Source organism: Pholis gunnellus, assembly GCF_910591455.1.
Source record: "Pholis gunnellus genome assembly, chromosome: 20".
Lineage (NCBI taxonomy): Eukaryota > Metazoa > Chordata > Actinopteri > Perciformes > Pholidae > Pholis > Pholis gunnellus.
In genome coordinates, this window is record NC_136547.1 from 12,403,001 (window position 1) to 12,418,625 (window position 15,625).

The following is a 15,625-nucleotide window of genomic DNA, read 5'->3' on the forward strand; positions in this document are numbered from 1 at the left end:
GTGAACCTTATAAACAGAGGAAACGATGACGTTGTCAGCTCCGCCTGCAACATTTGTGTAAAAAAAAACAACCTGTAAAAAGACCGAATAATCAGAAATGTACAAGAACATATAATTATAATGTCACAATAGAATATCATGGGAGTCAAAATACCATATAAATACAATTATGTACATGTCGTTATAATATCGTACATAAAGTCATTTTGGACTTCTGGGATAAAAATGATAAGAAAATAAACAATAGGACTGTATATATCTCTTTTTGAGTAAATTATGCTTAATTTGTGACGAAGAGCAGACAAATTGAAACGAGATGTGGATTTTTTTCAACATATTTATTTCTGATTAAATTTTCATGATTTTACATTTCTTACCGGAGATAATTTCACCTCTCAAATATTGAATTGATTTGTATTTGTAAAAATAAACACTGCATAATGTACATTATTGTTTTGCACATCCGTTGGTTTTGTCCTGATGTTGTTTTTTTCATGCATCTGTTTTCTTCCGTGCAGAGAATATACGATTATATAAATCCAGTTATTATATATGGAAATAACCTATTTTGACGGCTTAACGTAAGGCACTAAGGGGCATTGACACTGCAAACTTGGCTCAAAAGACATTTACCCCTTCATCTGCTTTATTCGTTTGCATATACAATATCATTGTGCGGCAGATTCAATTTGCGGCTTGCATTTGCAGCAGGTAAACTCTGCCAAACGCTGTACCCACAATGCAAAGCTATGCTAGCGAGTCCCTAGCAGAGCAGCCTGGCTGCGAGCAAAAAAAACAACAACAGGCTACTTTCCGAAGAAGGCAGCTGCATGGATAGCGACAACAACGACGACCAGGATTCCACGCATGCAAAGATATTTTCTAAAACCAAATGCATCTTAGCCTTATAATGTGAGTACTGCAGGGTTTTGAGTGTTCTTCACCAGCCGAAGTGATATTAATCCGCTCCTTTAAGGGGAAACTGTTTGCAGGCTAGCAGGCTAGCTCGCTAGCTATCTGCGTCTCTCTATGTTTGAGTGTCTTCCGGCAGCAGCGGTGGCGGCAGCAGCGGTGCCATGAACAGTGGACTCCCAGCCTCAGCTGCTCCGCTTGGGGGTGCCGGAATACCCAATGTCAAGGTGAAGTTCTGCCGATATTACGCTAAAGACAAAACCTGTTTTTATGGAGAAGAGTGTCAGTTCCTGCACGAAGATCCGTCCATGGCAGGTTTACCACTACACGGTGGCGGTAGCCCCGTCCCGTTGTCGATGGCTGCAGGTGGCGGGACTCCCGCGGTGTATTCTCTAGGCGGCTCCGCGGCGGCCTGTCCGGGGACCGGTGTGTCCAAGAAAAGTGAAACATTGGGTCCTGCAGGCGCATCTCTCGAGGGGCAGCTGTTAACAAGTGAGTAACAATTACAGCAAAGACGAGGCCTCACACGGGGTGACTGACTCTGACTTTACTTTTGGGCCTTGTTGGGCTTTGTTAAAATCTAGCTCGGGGATTCATTGAGGCCTCGTCTCCCCAAAACAACGTGGGTTACATTCACCTGCCAAACATGATGCAACGCCTTCAGTGTGCAGCTAGCACACATTGTGCTCGTTAGCGATCTTGTGAATAACGTTTTTTCCGGTGGTAATGTTGTACGTTATGATTTGTGACAACGTGTAATATTAGCCATGCTGTTGCAGCTCGCACGGAGGAGGCCTGTGTTTTTGTATGACAGCTGTGAGTGGGAAAAACTCCGGGACAGCTAGTGTAGCTATTAGCTAGCTAGCGTTAGCTTAACTAGCTTCAAATCTACCGCTTCAATAACTTCAATGCGTGTGGTTTTGCCTTCTAATAGGCTGTATCAATTGTAGTACTAGCGCCGTTAGTTTACGCCCTGTTGCATGTTTTAAGTGAACTGTAGTGTGACTGTTAAATGTAGTTTTAGTTTGCTGTTTGCTAACATTAGCGTAGCCACGCTAGCTTTTCACGGGGCATTGGTTTAGCATTGTGTTTCCCAACGTAAACAAACTAAAATCCACATGCAACTTCAAAAGCTAATCACGTTCTCTTTAACCTGGAACCACTGAAACCAGTAACGCACATTTTTTGGGGAAACGTGTATTACATGATGCTCAGTTATATCGCCCTGTGGTAGACTTGACTTGTGGCTCACACTGTAATGTTAGTTGCAGAACTGTGTACATGCTTTTAAATTAGCTCTGTGTTTGTGACTTAACGAGCATGCAGTAGTACTGACATGCACGTGTATAATTAACTTCCTGGTTATAGAATTATGACTCTTATAGTTATATTAATCCTTCTGTCATTCGTTTTTGCTAAACTTTGGTTTCTGTCATCCACAGTCCCAGGGATGGAAGGTGCCACCCTGAGTGATGCCAATCTCACCAACTCTTACTTCAGCAGCAGCTTTATTGGGGTCAATGGGTTTGGAAGCCCAGCAGAGACTAAATACTCAATGATGCAGGTAGAAAGGGGGAAGCTGTAGATTCAAGTCTGTGTGAACATACAGCGAGACAGAAACTGCGGAGAAAATTCATATCATTGTGGTCACATTGCTGTTGTAGGTCCTCACGTAAACTGAGGCACTACAATAGTTGTTGAAATGTTTTGCTTGTATTTTATTTATTATATAGTTAGTTTAAATGTTTAATTTGAATTCACACATTTTTATCATAACAGAATAATATTTGCTGCTAACTTGGTGATAAACAGTTATGCACATTAGAGTGTCTTCTGTAACACTTCTGTTCTCTTTAGCGAATGACCACCAGCAGCAGCTCTCCCAGCCTCAACGATGGTGCCAAGAACTTCAGCCACAGCACTCTTGGTAAGACTCAGTGCTCAGCGGAGCCGTGTGCAGTACTCATCCATTGAATGTTGAACCACTGCTCAACTGTTACACTCTTTGGTCTCCACAGATCCAGTGAACTCTCCGACATCTTCACTGTTCAGTGATTTTGGTGCTCTTAGTATTTCCCAAAGGAGAAAGGTGAGCACACAAGCATCTACTGTTCTTTTTTTATGAGCATGTAGTTGAGACTTAACTGGGATAAGTTTGCCGTCCTGATTGTTATTGCCTCCACCAGGTGTGGTAGATTTAATGTAAACTTTTCTTGTGCCACCAGACTCCTAACCCGGCGGCAAGTGAGTTCATCCCTAAGGGAGCTCCACGTATGCCCACCATGGTTCAGTCCCCTGTCCAGGCCTTCCCCTCGCCTCTCTTCCCACATCCTGGCCTCAGCAGCTCTACAGCTGCTGCGCTGGCTCCTGGTGAGGGTTTGTGCAGCATCAACGACCGAGAAACCGCCTCATTATATCTGCTTTGCTACACTTTCTACATGACTCAGTTTTGTTTTCTTTCTTTAGCTCTGAAGTTCAGCAAGTTTGGGAATTCCCTCTTGTGTGCAGCACCACATGTGCTACCGTTGAAACAAAAGCAGACTCTCTCTGTCTCCAATTGCAGGTATGTCTCTTTCTGCGGGATCTTCTCCTCTCCACTCCCCAAAAATTACACCGCACACCTCGCCTGCTCCACGTCGGCGCAGTCACACCCCAAACCCTGCCAACTACATGGGGCCCACGACTGCAGCTGACCAGGGTCCTCACATGATCCAGAAAGAAACTGTAGGGGGGACCACCTACTTCTACACTGACAACACCCCGGCACCAATGGCTGGGATGGTATGTGCTGCACGTAGTGTGCTCCTCTGTATTTTAGTTAGGAAATACTAAAGCTGGGAATAGACTAGAATACTTTTGAATTCCTAACCAAACGCAAAGATGCAGATGACATTTGTAGAACTGGATTGTAAACAAGGAAACTGCATTTAAATCTGTCTGCATTTAATCCATTATTGGATCTGAGGTTCTTTTGAGAAGCAAGAGCGTTGACCCGCAAATTCCTGCACACGACCCTACACTTCAGTCTGTGAGCTGCCCCCCTTTTTTGTTGTTGTGCCGCCACTGCACATACTTAAAAACCACACTCATTGTGGCCAACTATGGTGTATAATTTGACTTCAGATGGCATTTTGTTGCCTTCTCAACACGTCATTAAAATCCTGATAAGAGTTTCGTTCCATCGTATTCATTTGCGTAGCTATGATCTAATAGTTTTAAAAAAAATTCCGTATCTGATCACACTGGTTTTCATTTCTCAATAAATAGGAAGCTGTGTTTTTCTGGTTTCATCGCAGGTGTTTCCTACATACCATATCTATCCCCCCACTGCGCCCCATGTGGCTTACATGCAGCCAAAAGCGAACGCGCCGTCCTTCTTCATGGCAGATGAACTCCGACAGGTATTTTCCACTCGCCCACTTCCCCTTTTTCAGTAAATATTTACCTCTTCTTCATCTCCAGAGGTAATGTCTGATGTGATGCCCTCTTATTTGTCTTCCAGGAGTTGATAAACAGACATCTGATAACCATGGCCCAGATTGACCACTCAGAGAACACAGGTACAGGGTCTGCATTGTTGTCACAACAAAGGGTTGTCGTTGATACAATCATTTCTCCTGCACAAATCATTTGTGCCTTTCACAAAAAGTGTGCTTTGTATTGACCAAAAGACAATTGTGATGCTATTGTTGGCTCACAAGTAAACAAATCTGCATTGCTTACTCAAACAAATGTGGAGTTGATTTCCTCATGCGAGTGTGGAACGGTGTTGAAATATGTTTTTGCGTCAGGTTTTTTTTTTTGTCATTTGCCAGTCGTACAACAATGGGCGGAAATTGTGAAATTACATTATGGTATAATCTAGTGCTGATTTAGTATTGGTCAAAACAAATAATTCTTCATTTTGGCTGTGACCTAGAACTTACTTCATGTTATATGTTTTTTTTCTTCTTCTGAAACTACGTCTGTCTTTGGTAGATGTACCGTCTGAGGTGGACAGCTACCACAGCCTCTTCCCGCTTGAGGCCCTCCCCCCACCAAACCGCATGCAGAAGACCAGCAACTTCAGCTACATCACCTCCTGCTACAAGGCGGTCAACAGCAAGGATGACCTGCCTTACTGCCTGAGGAGGATACACGGTAATACATATGTTGGTGTCAGATTGTCTTCCAAAGTAGCATAACACATATGTCACACAACCAAAATAGCCAATGTCAGGAAGTATGTAATGGTGTATTGACTCTTAATGTTCTTATTTACTCACTAAAAAAGCAACTAGCTGCAAGAGAAAACGATTTGCTTCCAAAGCATACCAAAACATTTCAGAAATCTTATTATTTTTAAAGGGAGATTTAGTGATTCAAGTGAAGTAATCTGTCTTAAATAACCCTTTCCAACCAAAATGATGGGTAAAAATAAGCCTGTATGTTTCCTGCTATTAAGGAGAAATCAACACTTTTTTCCCCCTTTAACAGAGAAAATAATTCATTGCCGTTGAACAAATAAGAGCTCTCATGAAGTTTGTTTTTATTTGTCATTTTGATTATGATGAGCAGTGCAGGACATTAGAATACATTAGAATAAACATGAAATGCACGTGTTGTGGCTGTTGTCCTATTCAAAGGTGGCCCAGGGTGTTGTGATGGAGTAACATATATTTATATTTCTAATTGCCTATTTTGTGTGCCGTGTATCTTTTTAAAATGTTTACAGGTTTCCGCCTTGTTAACACCAAGTGTATGATGCTGGTGGACATGTGGAAGAAAATTCAGCACTCAAACTCTGTAACACTGAGGGAGGTCTTCACCACGAAGGCCTTTGGAGACCACTGTGAGTGTGTTTTGTGTATAACCATCTTTTATGTACAGGACGTTTTACTCCATTTTTGTGTCTTCTGGATATCACAATGTTTTACATAACCCAGACCTACACGCTCCACAATTTTATAGCAGAGAGCTTGTGCTGTCGGCAGACTAGCCGGTCACTAGGATGACTCTGTGCAGCATGTATGGAAATAAATCAAAATATAATAAGTGGTCGTTTTCAATCAGCGGCCGATCAATCGGTGAATCTGTAGAGCCGGAACAAAGTGGCAATAATTAGCCTTTTAGCACTAAATCTTTCCTGTGTGTCTCCCGTTTGTCCTAGCGTTGGTGTTCTCCTATGACTTCCATGCGGGTGCAGAAACCATGTTCAGCAGACACTTCAATGACCCAGCAGCAGATTCCTACTTTACCAAGAGGAAGTGGGGTGAGTTGGTCTTCCCACCCTTCCACCGTCACAATGAAAAGGAGCCAGCATCACCTCAGACGCCCATCTTCACCCCTCTGCTTCAAACATTTTGAGTTTGTTTACTTGGCCGCTAATGAGGTCATCAACTATAGTTTATTTTTGCGTGTGTGTTTTTAAGGTTTGCTGTGCCTGCAGTTGTGCTCACATCCGGTGTTTGAGGGTTTCGCGGTATACACAAAACAACACTTAAAAATAAAGACACATTTCCCCTTAAGTTTAAAGGCCTTAAGCTACACTTGTGGATGTTTTGAGGCTTCAATTGTTTGGAGTTTGTGACGTTTCCTAGTTTGACAGTTAGCATGTGTGTGTCTGTGCGATTGAGACATGGGGACTTGAAGGAAACTGTGGCTGAAACTGATCCTAGGGCAGATGCTGTCAGGTAGGACAGAGGAAGCAAAACCATTTAGATCCTGGTCTTTGTCTAGTCTGCATCAAAACACTGTATATTGTACAGTATTGCACAGGGGGACATACTCAGAAATACCTCAGAAGAACTGCATCATGAAGTGCAAATTCATTTCTTTCTTGAACAGCCTTACGGGAAACACATTTTGTCCATCTCAGCGTTGGTGTGAAATTATGGTTTGTTTTACAGTACACGCCCTTACACTCGACACACAACACCAGAGTAACATTACCCAAATACCCAACCTTAAGTTTGTGGTAAGAGTTACAAAATATTATATGCAAGACACAGAACCGAAGGTAAACTTGATTTCTGGGAACAGTGAGTTGAATTTCCTCCTTTTTTTTTTTGCTCATATTAGAGCTGAAGACCAATTGACAAAACGTGAAACAGCAATTATTTTGATAATCGTTTGTAATTCTTTAAGCAATAATGTCGAACAGCCTTGAGATCCAGATCCGCCATTGTGAGGATTTTAGTTTGATATAATTGTTAACTGAATATCTTTGGGTTTTTGGACTGTTGTTCAGACAAAGGAAGCAATTAAAAGACGTCACCTTGGACGTTAATAAATATACGATGGGGGTTGTTCTTGTTTATAATGTTCTAGAGATTAATCAGAAGATTAGGTTAGTTATGAGTTAGGTTCGGCAAATTAGGTCAGATTGATGGAAAATGACGCGTCTTACTGACATCACAACTGCGAGTTTATCCTGCAGATATGAACGCCAAGGAAGTTGATGACAGTTTGAGGTTTACTTCACGAGTACTCTCTAACCCGGCAGGCTGCATTTGTGTGATAAAGCACGTCTCTTATGTGCAGGGCAACATGAACCTCCCCCGCCACGGCAGCATGCAGGCCTGCTCCCCGAGTCTCTGATCTGGGCCTACATTGTCCAGCTCAGCTCGGCCCTGCGCACCATCCACACCGCCGGCCTGGCCTGCCGTGTCATGGACCCCAGCAAGATTCTTATCACTGGCAAGACCAGGTACACGGCACATATCAAGACCCCATCATTCAGCATGGGTAGATGAATATGTCCATCCCCTCCTGGGAGAGCGATCCCTCTGTTGCTCTCCCTAAGGTTTCTTCATTTTCCCCTCCCTGTTAAAGGTGTTTTTGGGGGAGTTTGTCCTGTACCGATGTGAGGGTCCCGGGACAGAGGACGTTGCATGTGTAAAGATTGTAAAGCCCCCTGAGGCAAATTTGTGATTTTGGGCTAAACAAAATGCATTGAATATAACTTATTAGAGCCTGCCTCTTTTAGTCATCAATGGTGTACAGAACACCACACATTTCAATCTTTACTGTAAATAGATTAAAAGCAGAAGTGTATTTTCAGTTGACGCTTCCCTTTTCACAACCTTGCGGTTGTGCACACTCGATACACTCAGACATGCACATAAACTATTGATGATAATGGTCTCTTGTCTCTGCAGGTTACGGGTGAACTGTGTTGGGGTGTTTGATGTCTTAACCTTTGACAGCAGTCAGACCAATCATCTTGCCCTAATGCCACAGTACCAGGTACTTTTTATGATGTAGTTTGTGGTCACTTACACATGAATATACATAAAAGAAGTGCTGTATCTCATCCACTTAATTTCAGCACTTTTCAAAATGGGACTTTATCATTCACATGTGTATTTCTGTGATGTGTGTGTGTTTTCGTTTTGTAGCAAGCAGACCTAGTGTCGCTGGGCAAGGTGGTGCTGGCGCTGGCATGTAACTCATTGGCTGGTATTCAAAGGGAGAACCTGCAGAAGGCCATGGAGCTGGTGTCCATCAACTACTCTTCAGACCTCAAGAACCTCATTCTGTAAGAAAGTTGTTATCCTTGAACCCTCAAAATTGAATTATAATCAAAGAATCCCCAAAAATATATTGTTCAGGTGCAACAAATCGGACAAAGCTGGGATCTGGTTAGCCAGTAACCTTTGCTGCCATCGTATATGTTTGAGACGGTTTTAGGTCTATAGTCAGCCTATTAACATGAGTCTGAAACGGGCCAATCTAAAGTCTGTCAAGTTTTAAGTGTTTACATTATCGCCTTTTGTACATGAGTAGAGCAGCAATTGAATACCCATAAAAAGGCTGCTTTAAGACTTGAGTGTTGTCCCATAAATGTTCTCTCTGGGTTGGTATCCGCCTTTTCCAACTCACCTGTAACCGGATGTCTTTGTGCAGGTATCTGCTGACTGAACAATCTCGCATGCGCAGCGTCAATGACATTATGCCGATGATTGGAGCTCGATTCTACACACAACTGGATGCATCGCAGATGAGGAACGATGTCATTGAGGAGGATCTGGCTAAGGTATGGATGGGAAGGGCACTGCATTTCTGTTAAAAAAAAAAAACACAAAGGGAGAGTTTGTGTCGCAGAAGGCACAGAGCAGAAAGCCTGCATGAGAACGCTTGCTTTAGTTGTGTTCTCGTCAGGGTGATATTCTCGGGTGGTGGCCGGAAATAGGCCATTGGTTTAGTGAGCTAGGAGGGAAGTTGTGTGCACACAGGAAGTTGTATGGTATATTGTAGGCTCCGCAGTCTCGCCTTGAATTTAGTCTCCCTGTGTTAGTGTGAATGTGTGAACCGACCGACCCTCGTCTTTCTTCTCGCTCAAGCCCCAACTTCCTTTTTACACCCTGACACTGTACACATCCACCTAACAATTTAATTATTCGTGTTGGTGTTTTTACGCCTAAAAGATTTCTGCCTTTTGTTCGATCGGGTCTCACAAGGTGTCGGCAACAAAAGTTCAGAGAACAGCTGACGATTAGAACCAGTCTGCAGTAAAGAAAATAGAGTTCATTTTCTGGCCAAACCTGCTTGTGATCTGCTGATATCTGTGCTGACGTGTTTAAGCGTTTCTGCACTAAGATCAAGAAGAACACAAAGAGTTTGTTTTATCTCTTATCAATCCTGAGTATAACTGCTCCGTACTATGCAGCAGGGTTTCAAAAATGCAACACCATCTGCTATTGTTTTCATTTTTAGGTTTAAATTATATATAGGTTGTAGGTTTTTCACTTTTGACTATTTCAAGCAAATAGATTTGAGCAAGAACACTTTGTTCTGCACAGCATGCAAAGTTGTCGTCATTATGCACGTAAAAAAAAATATACATTATGCGAGATGCTTCAAGTAGAGCACGGACTTCAATTTAGGAATCCCTTTCAGCTTAGATAGAGCAGAAGAGTCGACGCACTAATCTATTCCTGCTGGTAAGCGAGACTTAAATAAATAGAATCTGCACACTTTTCAGTCAACTCTTGTCTTCATGTCTCATGTGAAGTGATCAGATCAATGAGCAGAAACTTGAAGTCATGTTTTTGACCATAGACCGCTAATGTAACCATCATCTACACTACTTTTTGACTGAAAATGATCATTTTTGTGCATATTATAACTCAATTTAACATTAACTCTACTCTGAAATGTAAAAACATGAAATAGATTGAGATGCACATCATTTCAAGTTGTTTTGCAATGCAAAAAACTCCCAAGTGTTGTAGACAATGAGGGAGGGACTTAAGGTGCAGACGCCATCTGTCCTAAAAATCAAGGTGATCTAACATTTTCATTAGAAATCCAATGTTTGCAAACTTTGTTTCCACGCAAGTAATTCAAGAGCAACTGGTGTTCCACGATCGGTTAATTGGCTTTCAATAACTTTCACTTTGCCCAACAGTGCAGAAACAAATTGACAGGGTGAGACACAGAGAGAGAGGAGGAGAGAAAGGAGAGGCAGGAGTAAATTATATCTGCAGAGGTGAACGGTGAGCTACAACTTGTTGACAATAATCTGATGTGGTGTCACAAACAGCCAGTAATCATCTGTGGGTGCTCATTTTACAATATTGCAGCAGCTCGCCCACTTAACATTCAAATGAGTCAGCTGACGTAACAGTCTTCATTGGTTGAGATGTTTAGGAGCTCTTTGAATTCATCCGTGATGTTGGAGCTGGAGATCGCTGTCTCGGACTTCGTTTAAGTGATAATTAGAAGAAACTGCGCACAAGAATAGATGCGTTTAGAAGAAAATGCAGCTTCTTCTGGTTGACTTTTAGTAAGGAGGAAGTGTCTTCTGGCTCTGGCGAGGTTCCAGCACCATGTATGGACAGAAAGTCTAGCAACAGAGGTTTCAGTTTCTGACATAGTTCCCTGCAGGGATGAGTTATCTTATTTTAAAGGTCCATTTTAAGGAGGAATTGACATTAACAATGTTTCTTCCCTTATTACCATTAGAAAGGGTTGTTCATTCATTAACACATAAATGGCTCAATGTGTAAAATGAATGTGAAGAGGTTAGAGTGTTGACGTTACGTCAGAGACATGCATGTATTGTGTTGCGGAGATATCTACTGAAGTTAGCATGCTAACAGCTAGCCCCAACCCGTACTGTCTTGTAATACAACTTGTACCTCGACATTCCCTCCTCTCGTTTCCTGCCGACCTTCTCCTCCCGACTAACCCACCAAAACAAGTTTGGTGAATATTAATTTTTTTTTTTTTTGCAGGAGGTGCAAAACGGCCGTCTCTTCCGCCTGCTGGCCAAACTGGGCACCATCAACGAGCGGCCAGAGTAAGTAATACTGGTGTAAAGATCCACCTGCGTGTGCGATTTGTGTTGCGTTACTACTCTGTGACCTTGTGTTGTGTTGTGTGTGTGTGTGTGACTCAGGTTTCAGAAAGACCCGTCATGGTCGGAGACGGGCGACCGCTACCTGTTGAAGCTTTTCCGGGATCACCTGTTTCACCAGGTGACGGAAGCTGGGACGCCCTGGATCGACCTCAGCCACATTGTCTCCTGCCTCAACAAAGTCAGGGAGCTTTCTTCTCTTCTCTTCTTTAATGCAAACATTTGATCATTTTATCCATTTTAATGAACTGTTGTTTAATGTGTCACGCATCTAACACATGAACTGACTTAAAAGACGCATGCATGTGCCAATTGCAGAACCGAGAGAGTAAAAGTACGTCTATTATAGGCCTACCTCGATCAGTGGTATTTGGTATTTGGTTAGCAGCTGGTGATAAGTAGGAGCAGCGGACATTTTTTAATTTGTTTGTCAGATCATTTGACTATTTTATAGCCCTAAAAAAATCTCCAGAGTAAGATCACCATCTTAACTTTGTTGTAGATTTATCAGAAGTCGTTCTTTTCTTACTTCTGTTCCTCTTTAACTGTAGCTGGTTAATGTTGTGACCTTTTGTACTTCACAAGTCTTAACATAGCTCCACACTCACTAATCAATCTATGATACTAATCTCAGATTTATCAGACCGTCGGGGTAAACTGTAGTTCATCTTACTCTCCTCCACTTACTTGCTTGAAATTAGGGCTTCGACTAACAATTTTTTCTCATCGTTGATTCATCTGATAATGTATTGTTTGGTGTAAGAATGTCAGAAAATACTGAAAAATACTGTTTTCCTAAAACTAAATTTTTAAAATGAGGTTACTATCACATTAAAAAAAACGTATCGGTTCATCAACTAATGGTTGCAGCTTTATTTATATCCTTAACAATGTTGAATCGATACCTAAACGTTCCTCCTGTGTTGACACAGCTGGACGCTGGCGTTCCTGAGAAGATCAGCCTGGTGTCGCGGGATGAGAAGAGCGTCCTGGTCGTGACCTACTCGGACCTGAAGCGTTGCTTCGACAGTACCTTCCAGGAGCTGCAGGGCGCAGCCTCCGGCTCTCTGTAGCGCCCTCATCGGGCCCGGGATGGGACTGCCTGTACCTGGAGCACACTATTGCACTACAGCGGAGCACCAGTCTCATGGAGATGACATCAGCATGGCGAAGGCAGCGGGGCGGGGCTTCGTGAACCTCAGTCACATACACTGACTATGTCCACCAGGAAGGCTTTTTCTAAAGTGTATTTTTTTTAGTTTTCCTAAACCCCGCAGCTGAAAATCGTTAAATAAACAGGAAAAACAAACATAAAAGGACAAATACGGAAACTGTGACGAACGAGTACGATGACATTTTTTTAGATTTGGGGAACAAACAAGAAACAAACCATGAGGTTTTGAACTTTTATTGTTTTGTTTCTACATTTGGGGTTTATTTTTTCTGAGGAGGATGCACTAAGATTTTAATTTTTTTGTTACTTTTTTGTTCTTTTTATCAATATGTGTGAGTGGCCTACAGGGTGTACAGAGAGCTGAAGTCACACACGGACATAAATACCAGAGCAGGTAAAACAAAAGAACGACAAAAAAAATGAAATCCAGCTTTCTATTGACTGCGCCTCTCTTCCGGCTGGAGACCACACCCCCCCCTTCATTGTTGACGCACTGGGAGACGGGACGCGCACCACTCGAGGCTTTCATTAGAGCGGGACCTGTTTCATGAGATGGGCCAGCCCTCCTTCGCCTTGGCTGTTGGTTTCCCCTCAGAAAGGACAAACCACTTAGGTGGGTGAGAAGGGTTCCTAAAACTGGAAAAATAAATGGATTTTGGACATTTTAGTTCAGGAGAATGTGGAACATCAGGCTCATGGGGTGGGGGGGGGGGGGGGTGGCCTACCATGGACTGAGATTTGGGTGTTTTTTTTTGTTAGCACTGAGGAAGGGCTGTCTTCTCCTGATGCCGTTTACCAAGTGTTTGTTATATGCGCAGCGGCCACCTTTGGTTAACGGACGCTTTCGTGACATGAACTGCTCAAGGATGGCTCATTTGGTTTTGGCTGTCTTAGCACTTGGTTGTAGCCCGAGGGTGGGGCTTCTGTTGAGGTGGAGCCACAGCTGCCTCTTTGTGGAATGTCCTTATTTTGTCCCCCGCCCGTCCTCCTGCCTCCAACGTCCCCTTTCTGTCCCTCTCTGACTCTCTCCTCTTCTTTCTGCTTTTATCTCCATCTTCACCCTCCCAACAGGGGGTCTAGGCCACTCTACATTTGAGACAAAGTGACACTTTTTGTGATTTTTCGAGCTGTGTTTTTCCTCTTTGCTCGGATATTGTGCAGGAATGCATGATGGGAACTGGGAGGGCAATTTATTTTTGCCTCAATTCAACTTTATTATTCTGTGGACCAATTCCAGCAGGGGTTTAGGGAAAGGGGAAGGGATGGAGGACAAAGGAGAGAACAGGGCAACAACGGCAGTTTTATTTGACTTTTAATATCATGAAATACAAACATGGCGGAGACAAAACAGTGGTGCTCTCTGCTGCACTCACTTGGATGGCTTGGATTTCTCTCAGGATGACTAACAGCTGGAGGGGGCCCAATGATTGAATGTGTTTGGCTGTCATTGGTCGCCCCCTGTCCAGTCAGATAGATGAGCTACAGTGGAGTGGAGTGGGTGGGACGTCTTCAGGTGGAGGTTTTTAGGAAGTGAGTGGCACTGTGGAGGTCACGGTGTGAAGGAGATCATGTTGCCCTTAAGTACGGTTCATATTCCGTTGATGATTTGAATCTCTTTAAATCAAATTAACTGTATTCATTTGGTGCAAACCGGCTCCGCTCTGATAAAGAGATCAATCCAAGCTCTGTATAATTACTGTTCTTGATTCCTCTGCCTTATTCTAGTTCTCGGCAGCTTTTGACGAGTGCGCACAAGCTAAAGACTGTCGGGGAAAAAAAAAAGGGTCTCGTGTATGATGCGCAGTGTCGTATAAGAGACAAATCAAGGTTAAAGGCGTAAACGACAACAATGTCTTGGCTTTTACATCAACTTCTCAAAGTTGTCATGGAAGTGGATGATCTGTACTTGGGGGTAACAAACCTGCAGAGAGCTGGCTGTGTTAGATCATTTACTACTTCCTCTGTTTTAGTGAAATGAACAGACACAAACATATTTGGTGAATGTGGTGCTTTAGAAAACCCTGAAAACACACACAGAGATGCACACACATGCTCCCCAACTCGGTCCACACAATGTCAGTTCTCATATCACTATCTTCCACATCATCTCACACACACACACACACACACCGGTTGATATTAGTGATGACCTTCTTCTCCTCCGCATCAACACACCTACAATCACCATCTTAGTATGTTTTATGCCCCTCTTGTGTTCATTGTCTCAAATTTTGCAATATTTGTGTGTACAGCAGTATTTTAATAAAGAATACCAAAACTGATACATGCATGACATCGTCTTGTTTTGCAATTGGGTACATTACAGCTTTTAACCTCTACATGAAATACTTTAAAACATGTTTATAAAAATGTAAAAACAGCATATGAGGTGGATTTTGAAAACATGGGTTATAATTACACTCTTCAATGATTATCTTTAAAACTGAAAATACCAGCAAATAGACTACAGTTCACCAAGACTGCACAAACATCTACATTTGTGTTTAAATGTAGTCATTGCTCACATATAGTCGGATGGCTTTATCATCTTAAACTGAATATACTCGTCTGCTTGCATTTCAAAGAAGTTAACATACAATCTATATCTGAAAACCATGTGAATGCATGTTAACACCAAGTGTCTGTGTCAGGATGCATACCCGGTAAGTTACACAAGTGGATAAGATGCAGATATTCTAGAGATGTATCACTTGGTTTTATGTTTTGTAGGGCTGCAACTAAAAATTGTTTTGATTAACGATAAATCTGCTGCGATCGTTTGGTCTATATTTCTGAAGAAAAAGGGTTAAAAATTGTCTTCAAATGTCTTGTTTCGTCCATCCAAAACAGTCCAAAACCTGTAAATAAGTAGGTCACTGGAGGAGCAAATCCTCACAGTTGAGAAGCTGGAACGAGGGAACGTTTGGTCCATTTGCCTGAAAAATAACTTCAAAATAGTTGCCTAATAATTTTCTCTTGATCATTTCAGCCCTAATCAACACCGTTGCTCATGCATTCAGTGTTTTTTGTAAATAGAAATGTATAATAAAAAACAGCATACGTTTTTGTCAACTCACACGGATTTGACTTTATTCTATATCTAAGAATATTTTAGTATAGAATTAAATATACACTCAGTTGCCAGTTTATTAGGTATGTAACTCAGTCTGATATAGCAGCCCCTACAATCAATGTTT

At 42.4% G+C, this 15,625-nt stretch overlaps 1 protein-coding gene across 1 annotated transcript; it reads left to right on the forward strand.

Moving 5' to 3' along the window:
- Positions 1-806: 806 nt before the first annotated feature.
- Positions 807-15,251, forward strand: pan3 (poly(A) specific ribonuclease subunit PAN3). Its single transcript, XM_079181570.1, has 18 exons — positions 807-1,404; positions 2,355-2,476; positions 2,770-2,839; positions 2,931-3,001; positions 3,138-3,282; positions 3,476-3,693; positions 4,209-4,313; positions 4,415-4,472; positions 4,891-5,052; positions 5,627-5,743; positions 6,062-6,163; positions 7,435-7,600; positions 8,052-8,139; positions 8,292-8,431; positions 8,800-8,929; positions 11,133-11,197; positions 11,297-11,435; positions 12,187-15,251. Exons 1-18 carry the CDS (start codon positions 1,077-1,079, stop codon positions 12,325-12,327), a joined length of 2,367 nt encoding a protein of 788 aa, XP_079037696.1. The 5' UTR covers positions 807-1,076; the 3' UTR covers positions 12,328-15,251.
- The last annotated feature ends 374 nt before the right edge of the window (positions 15,252-15,625 follow it).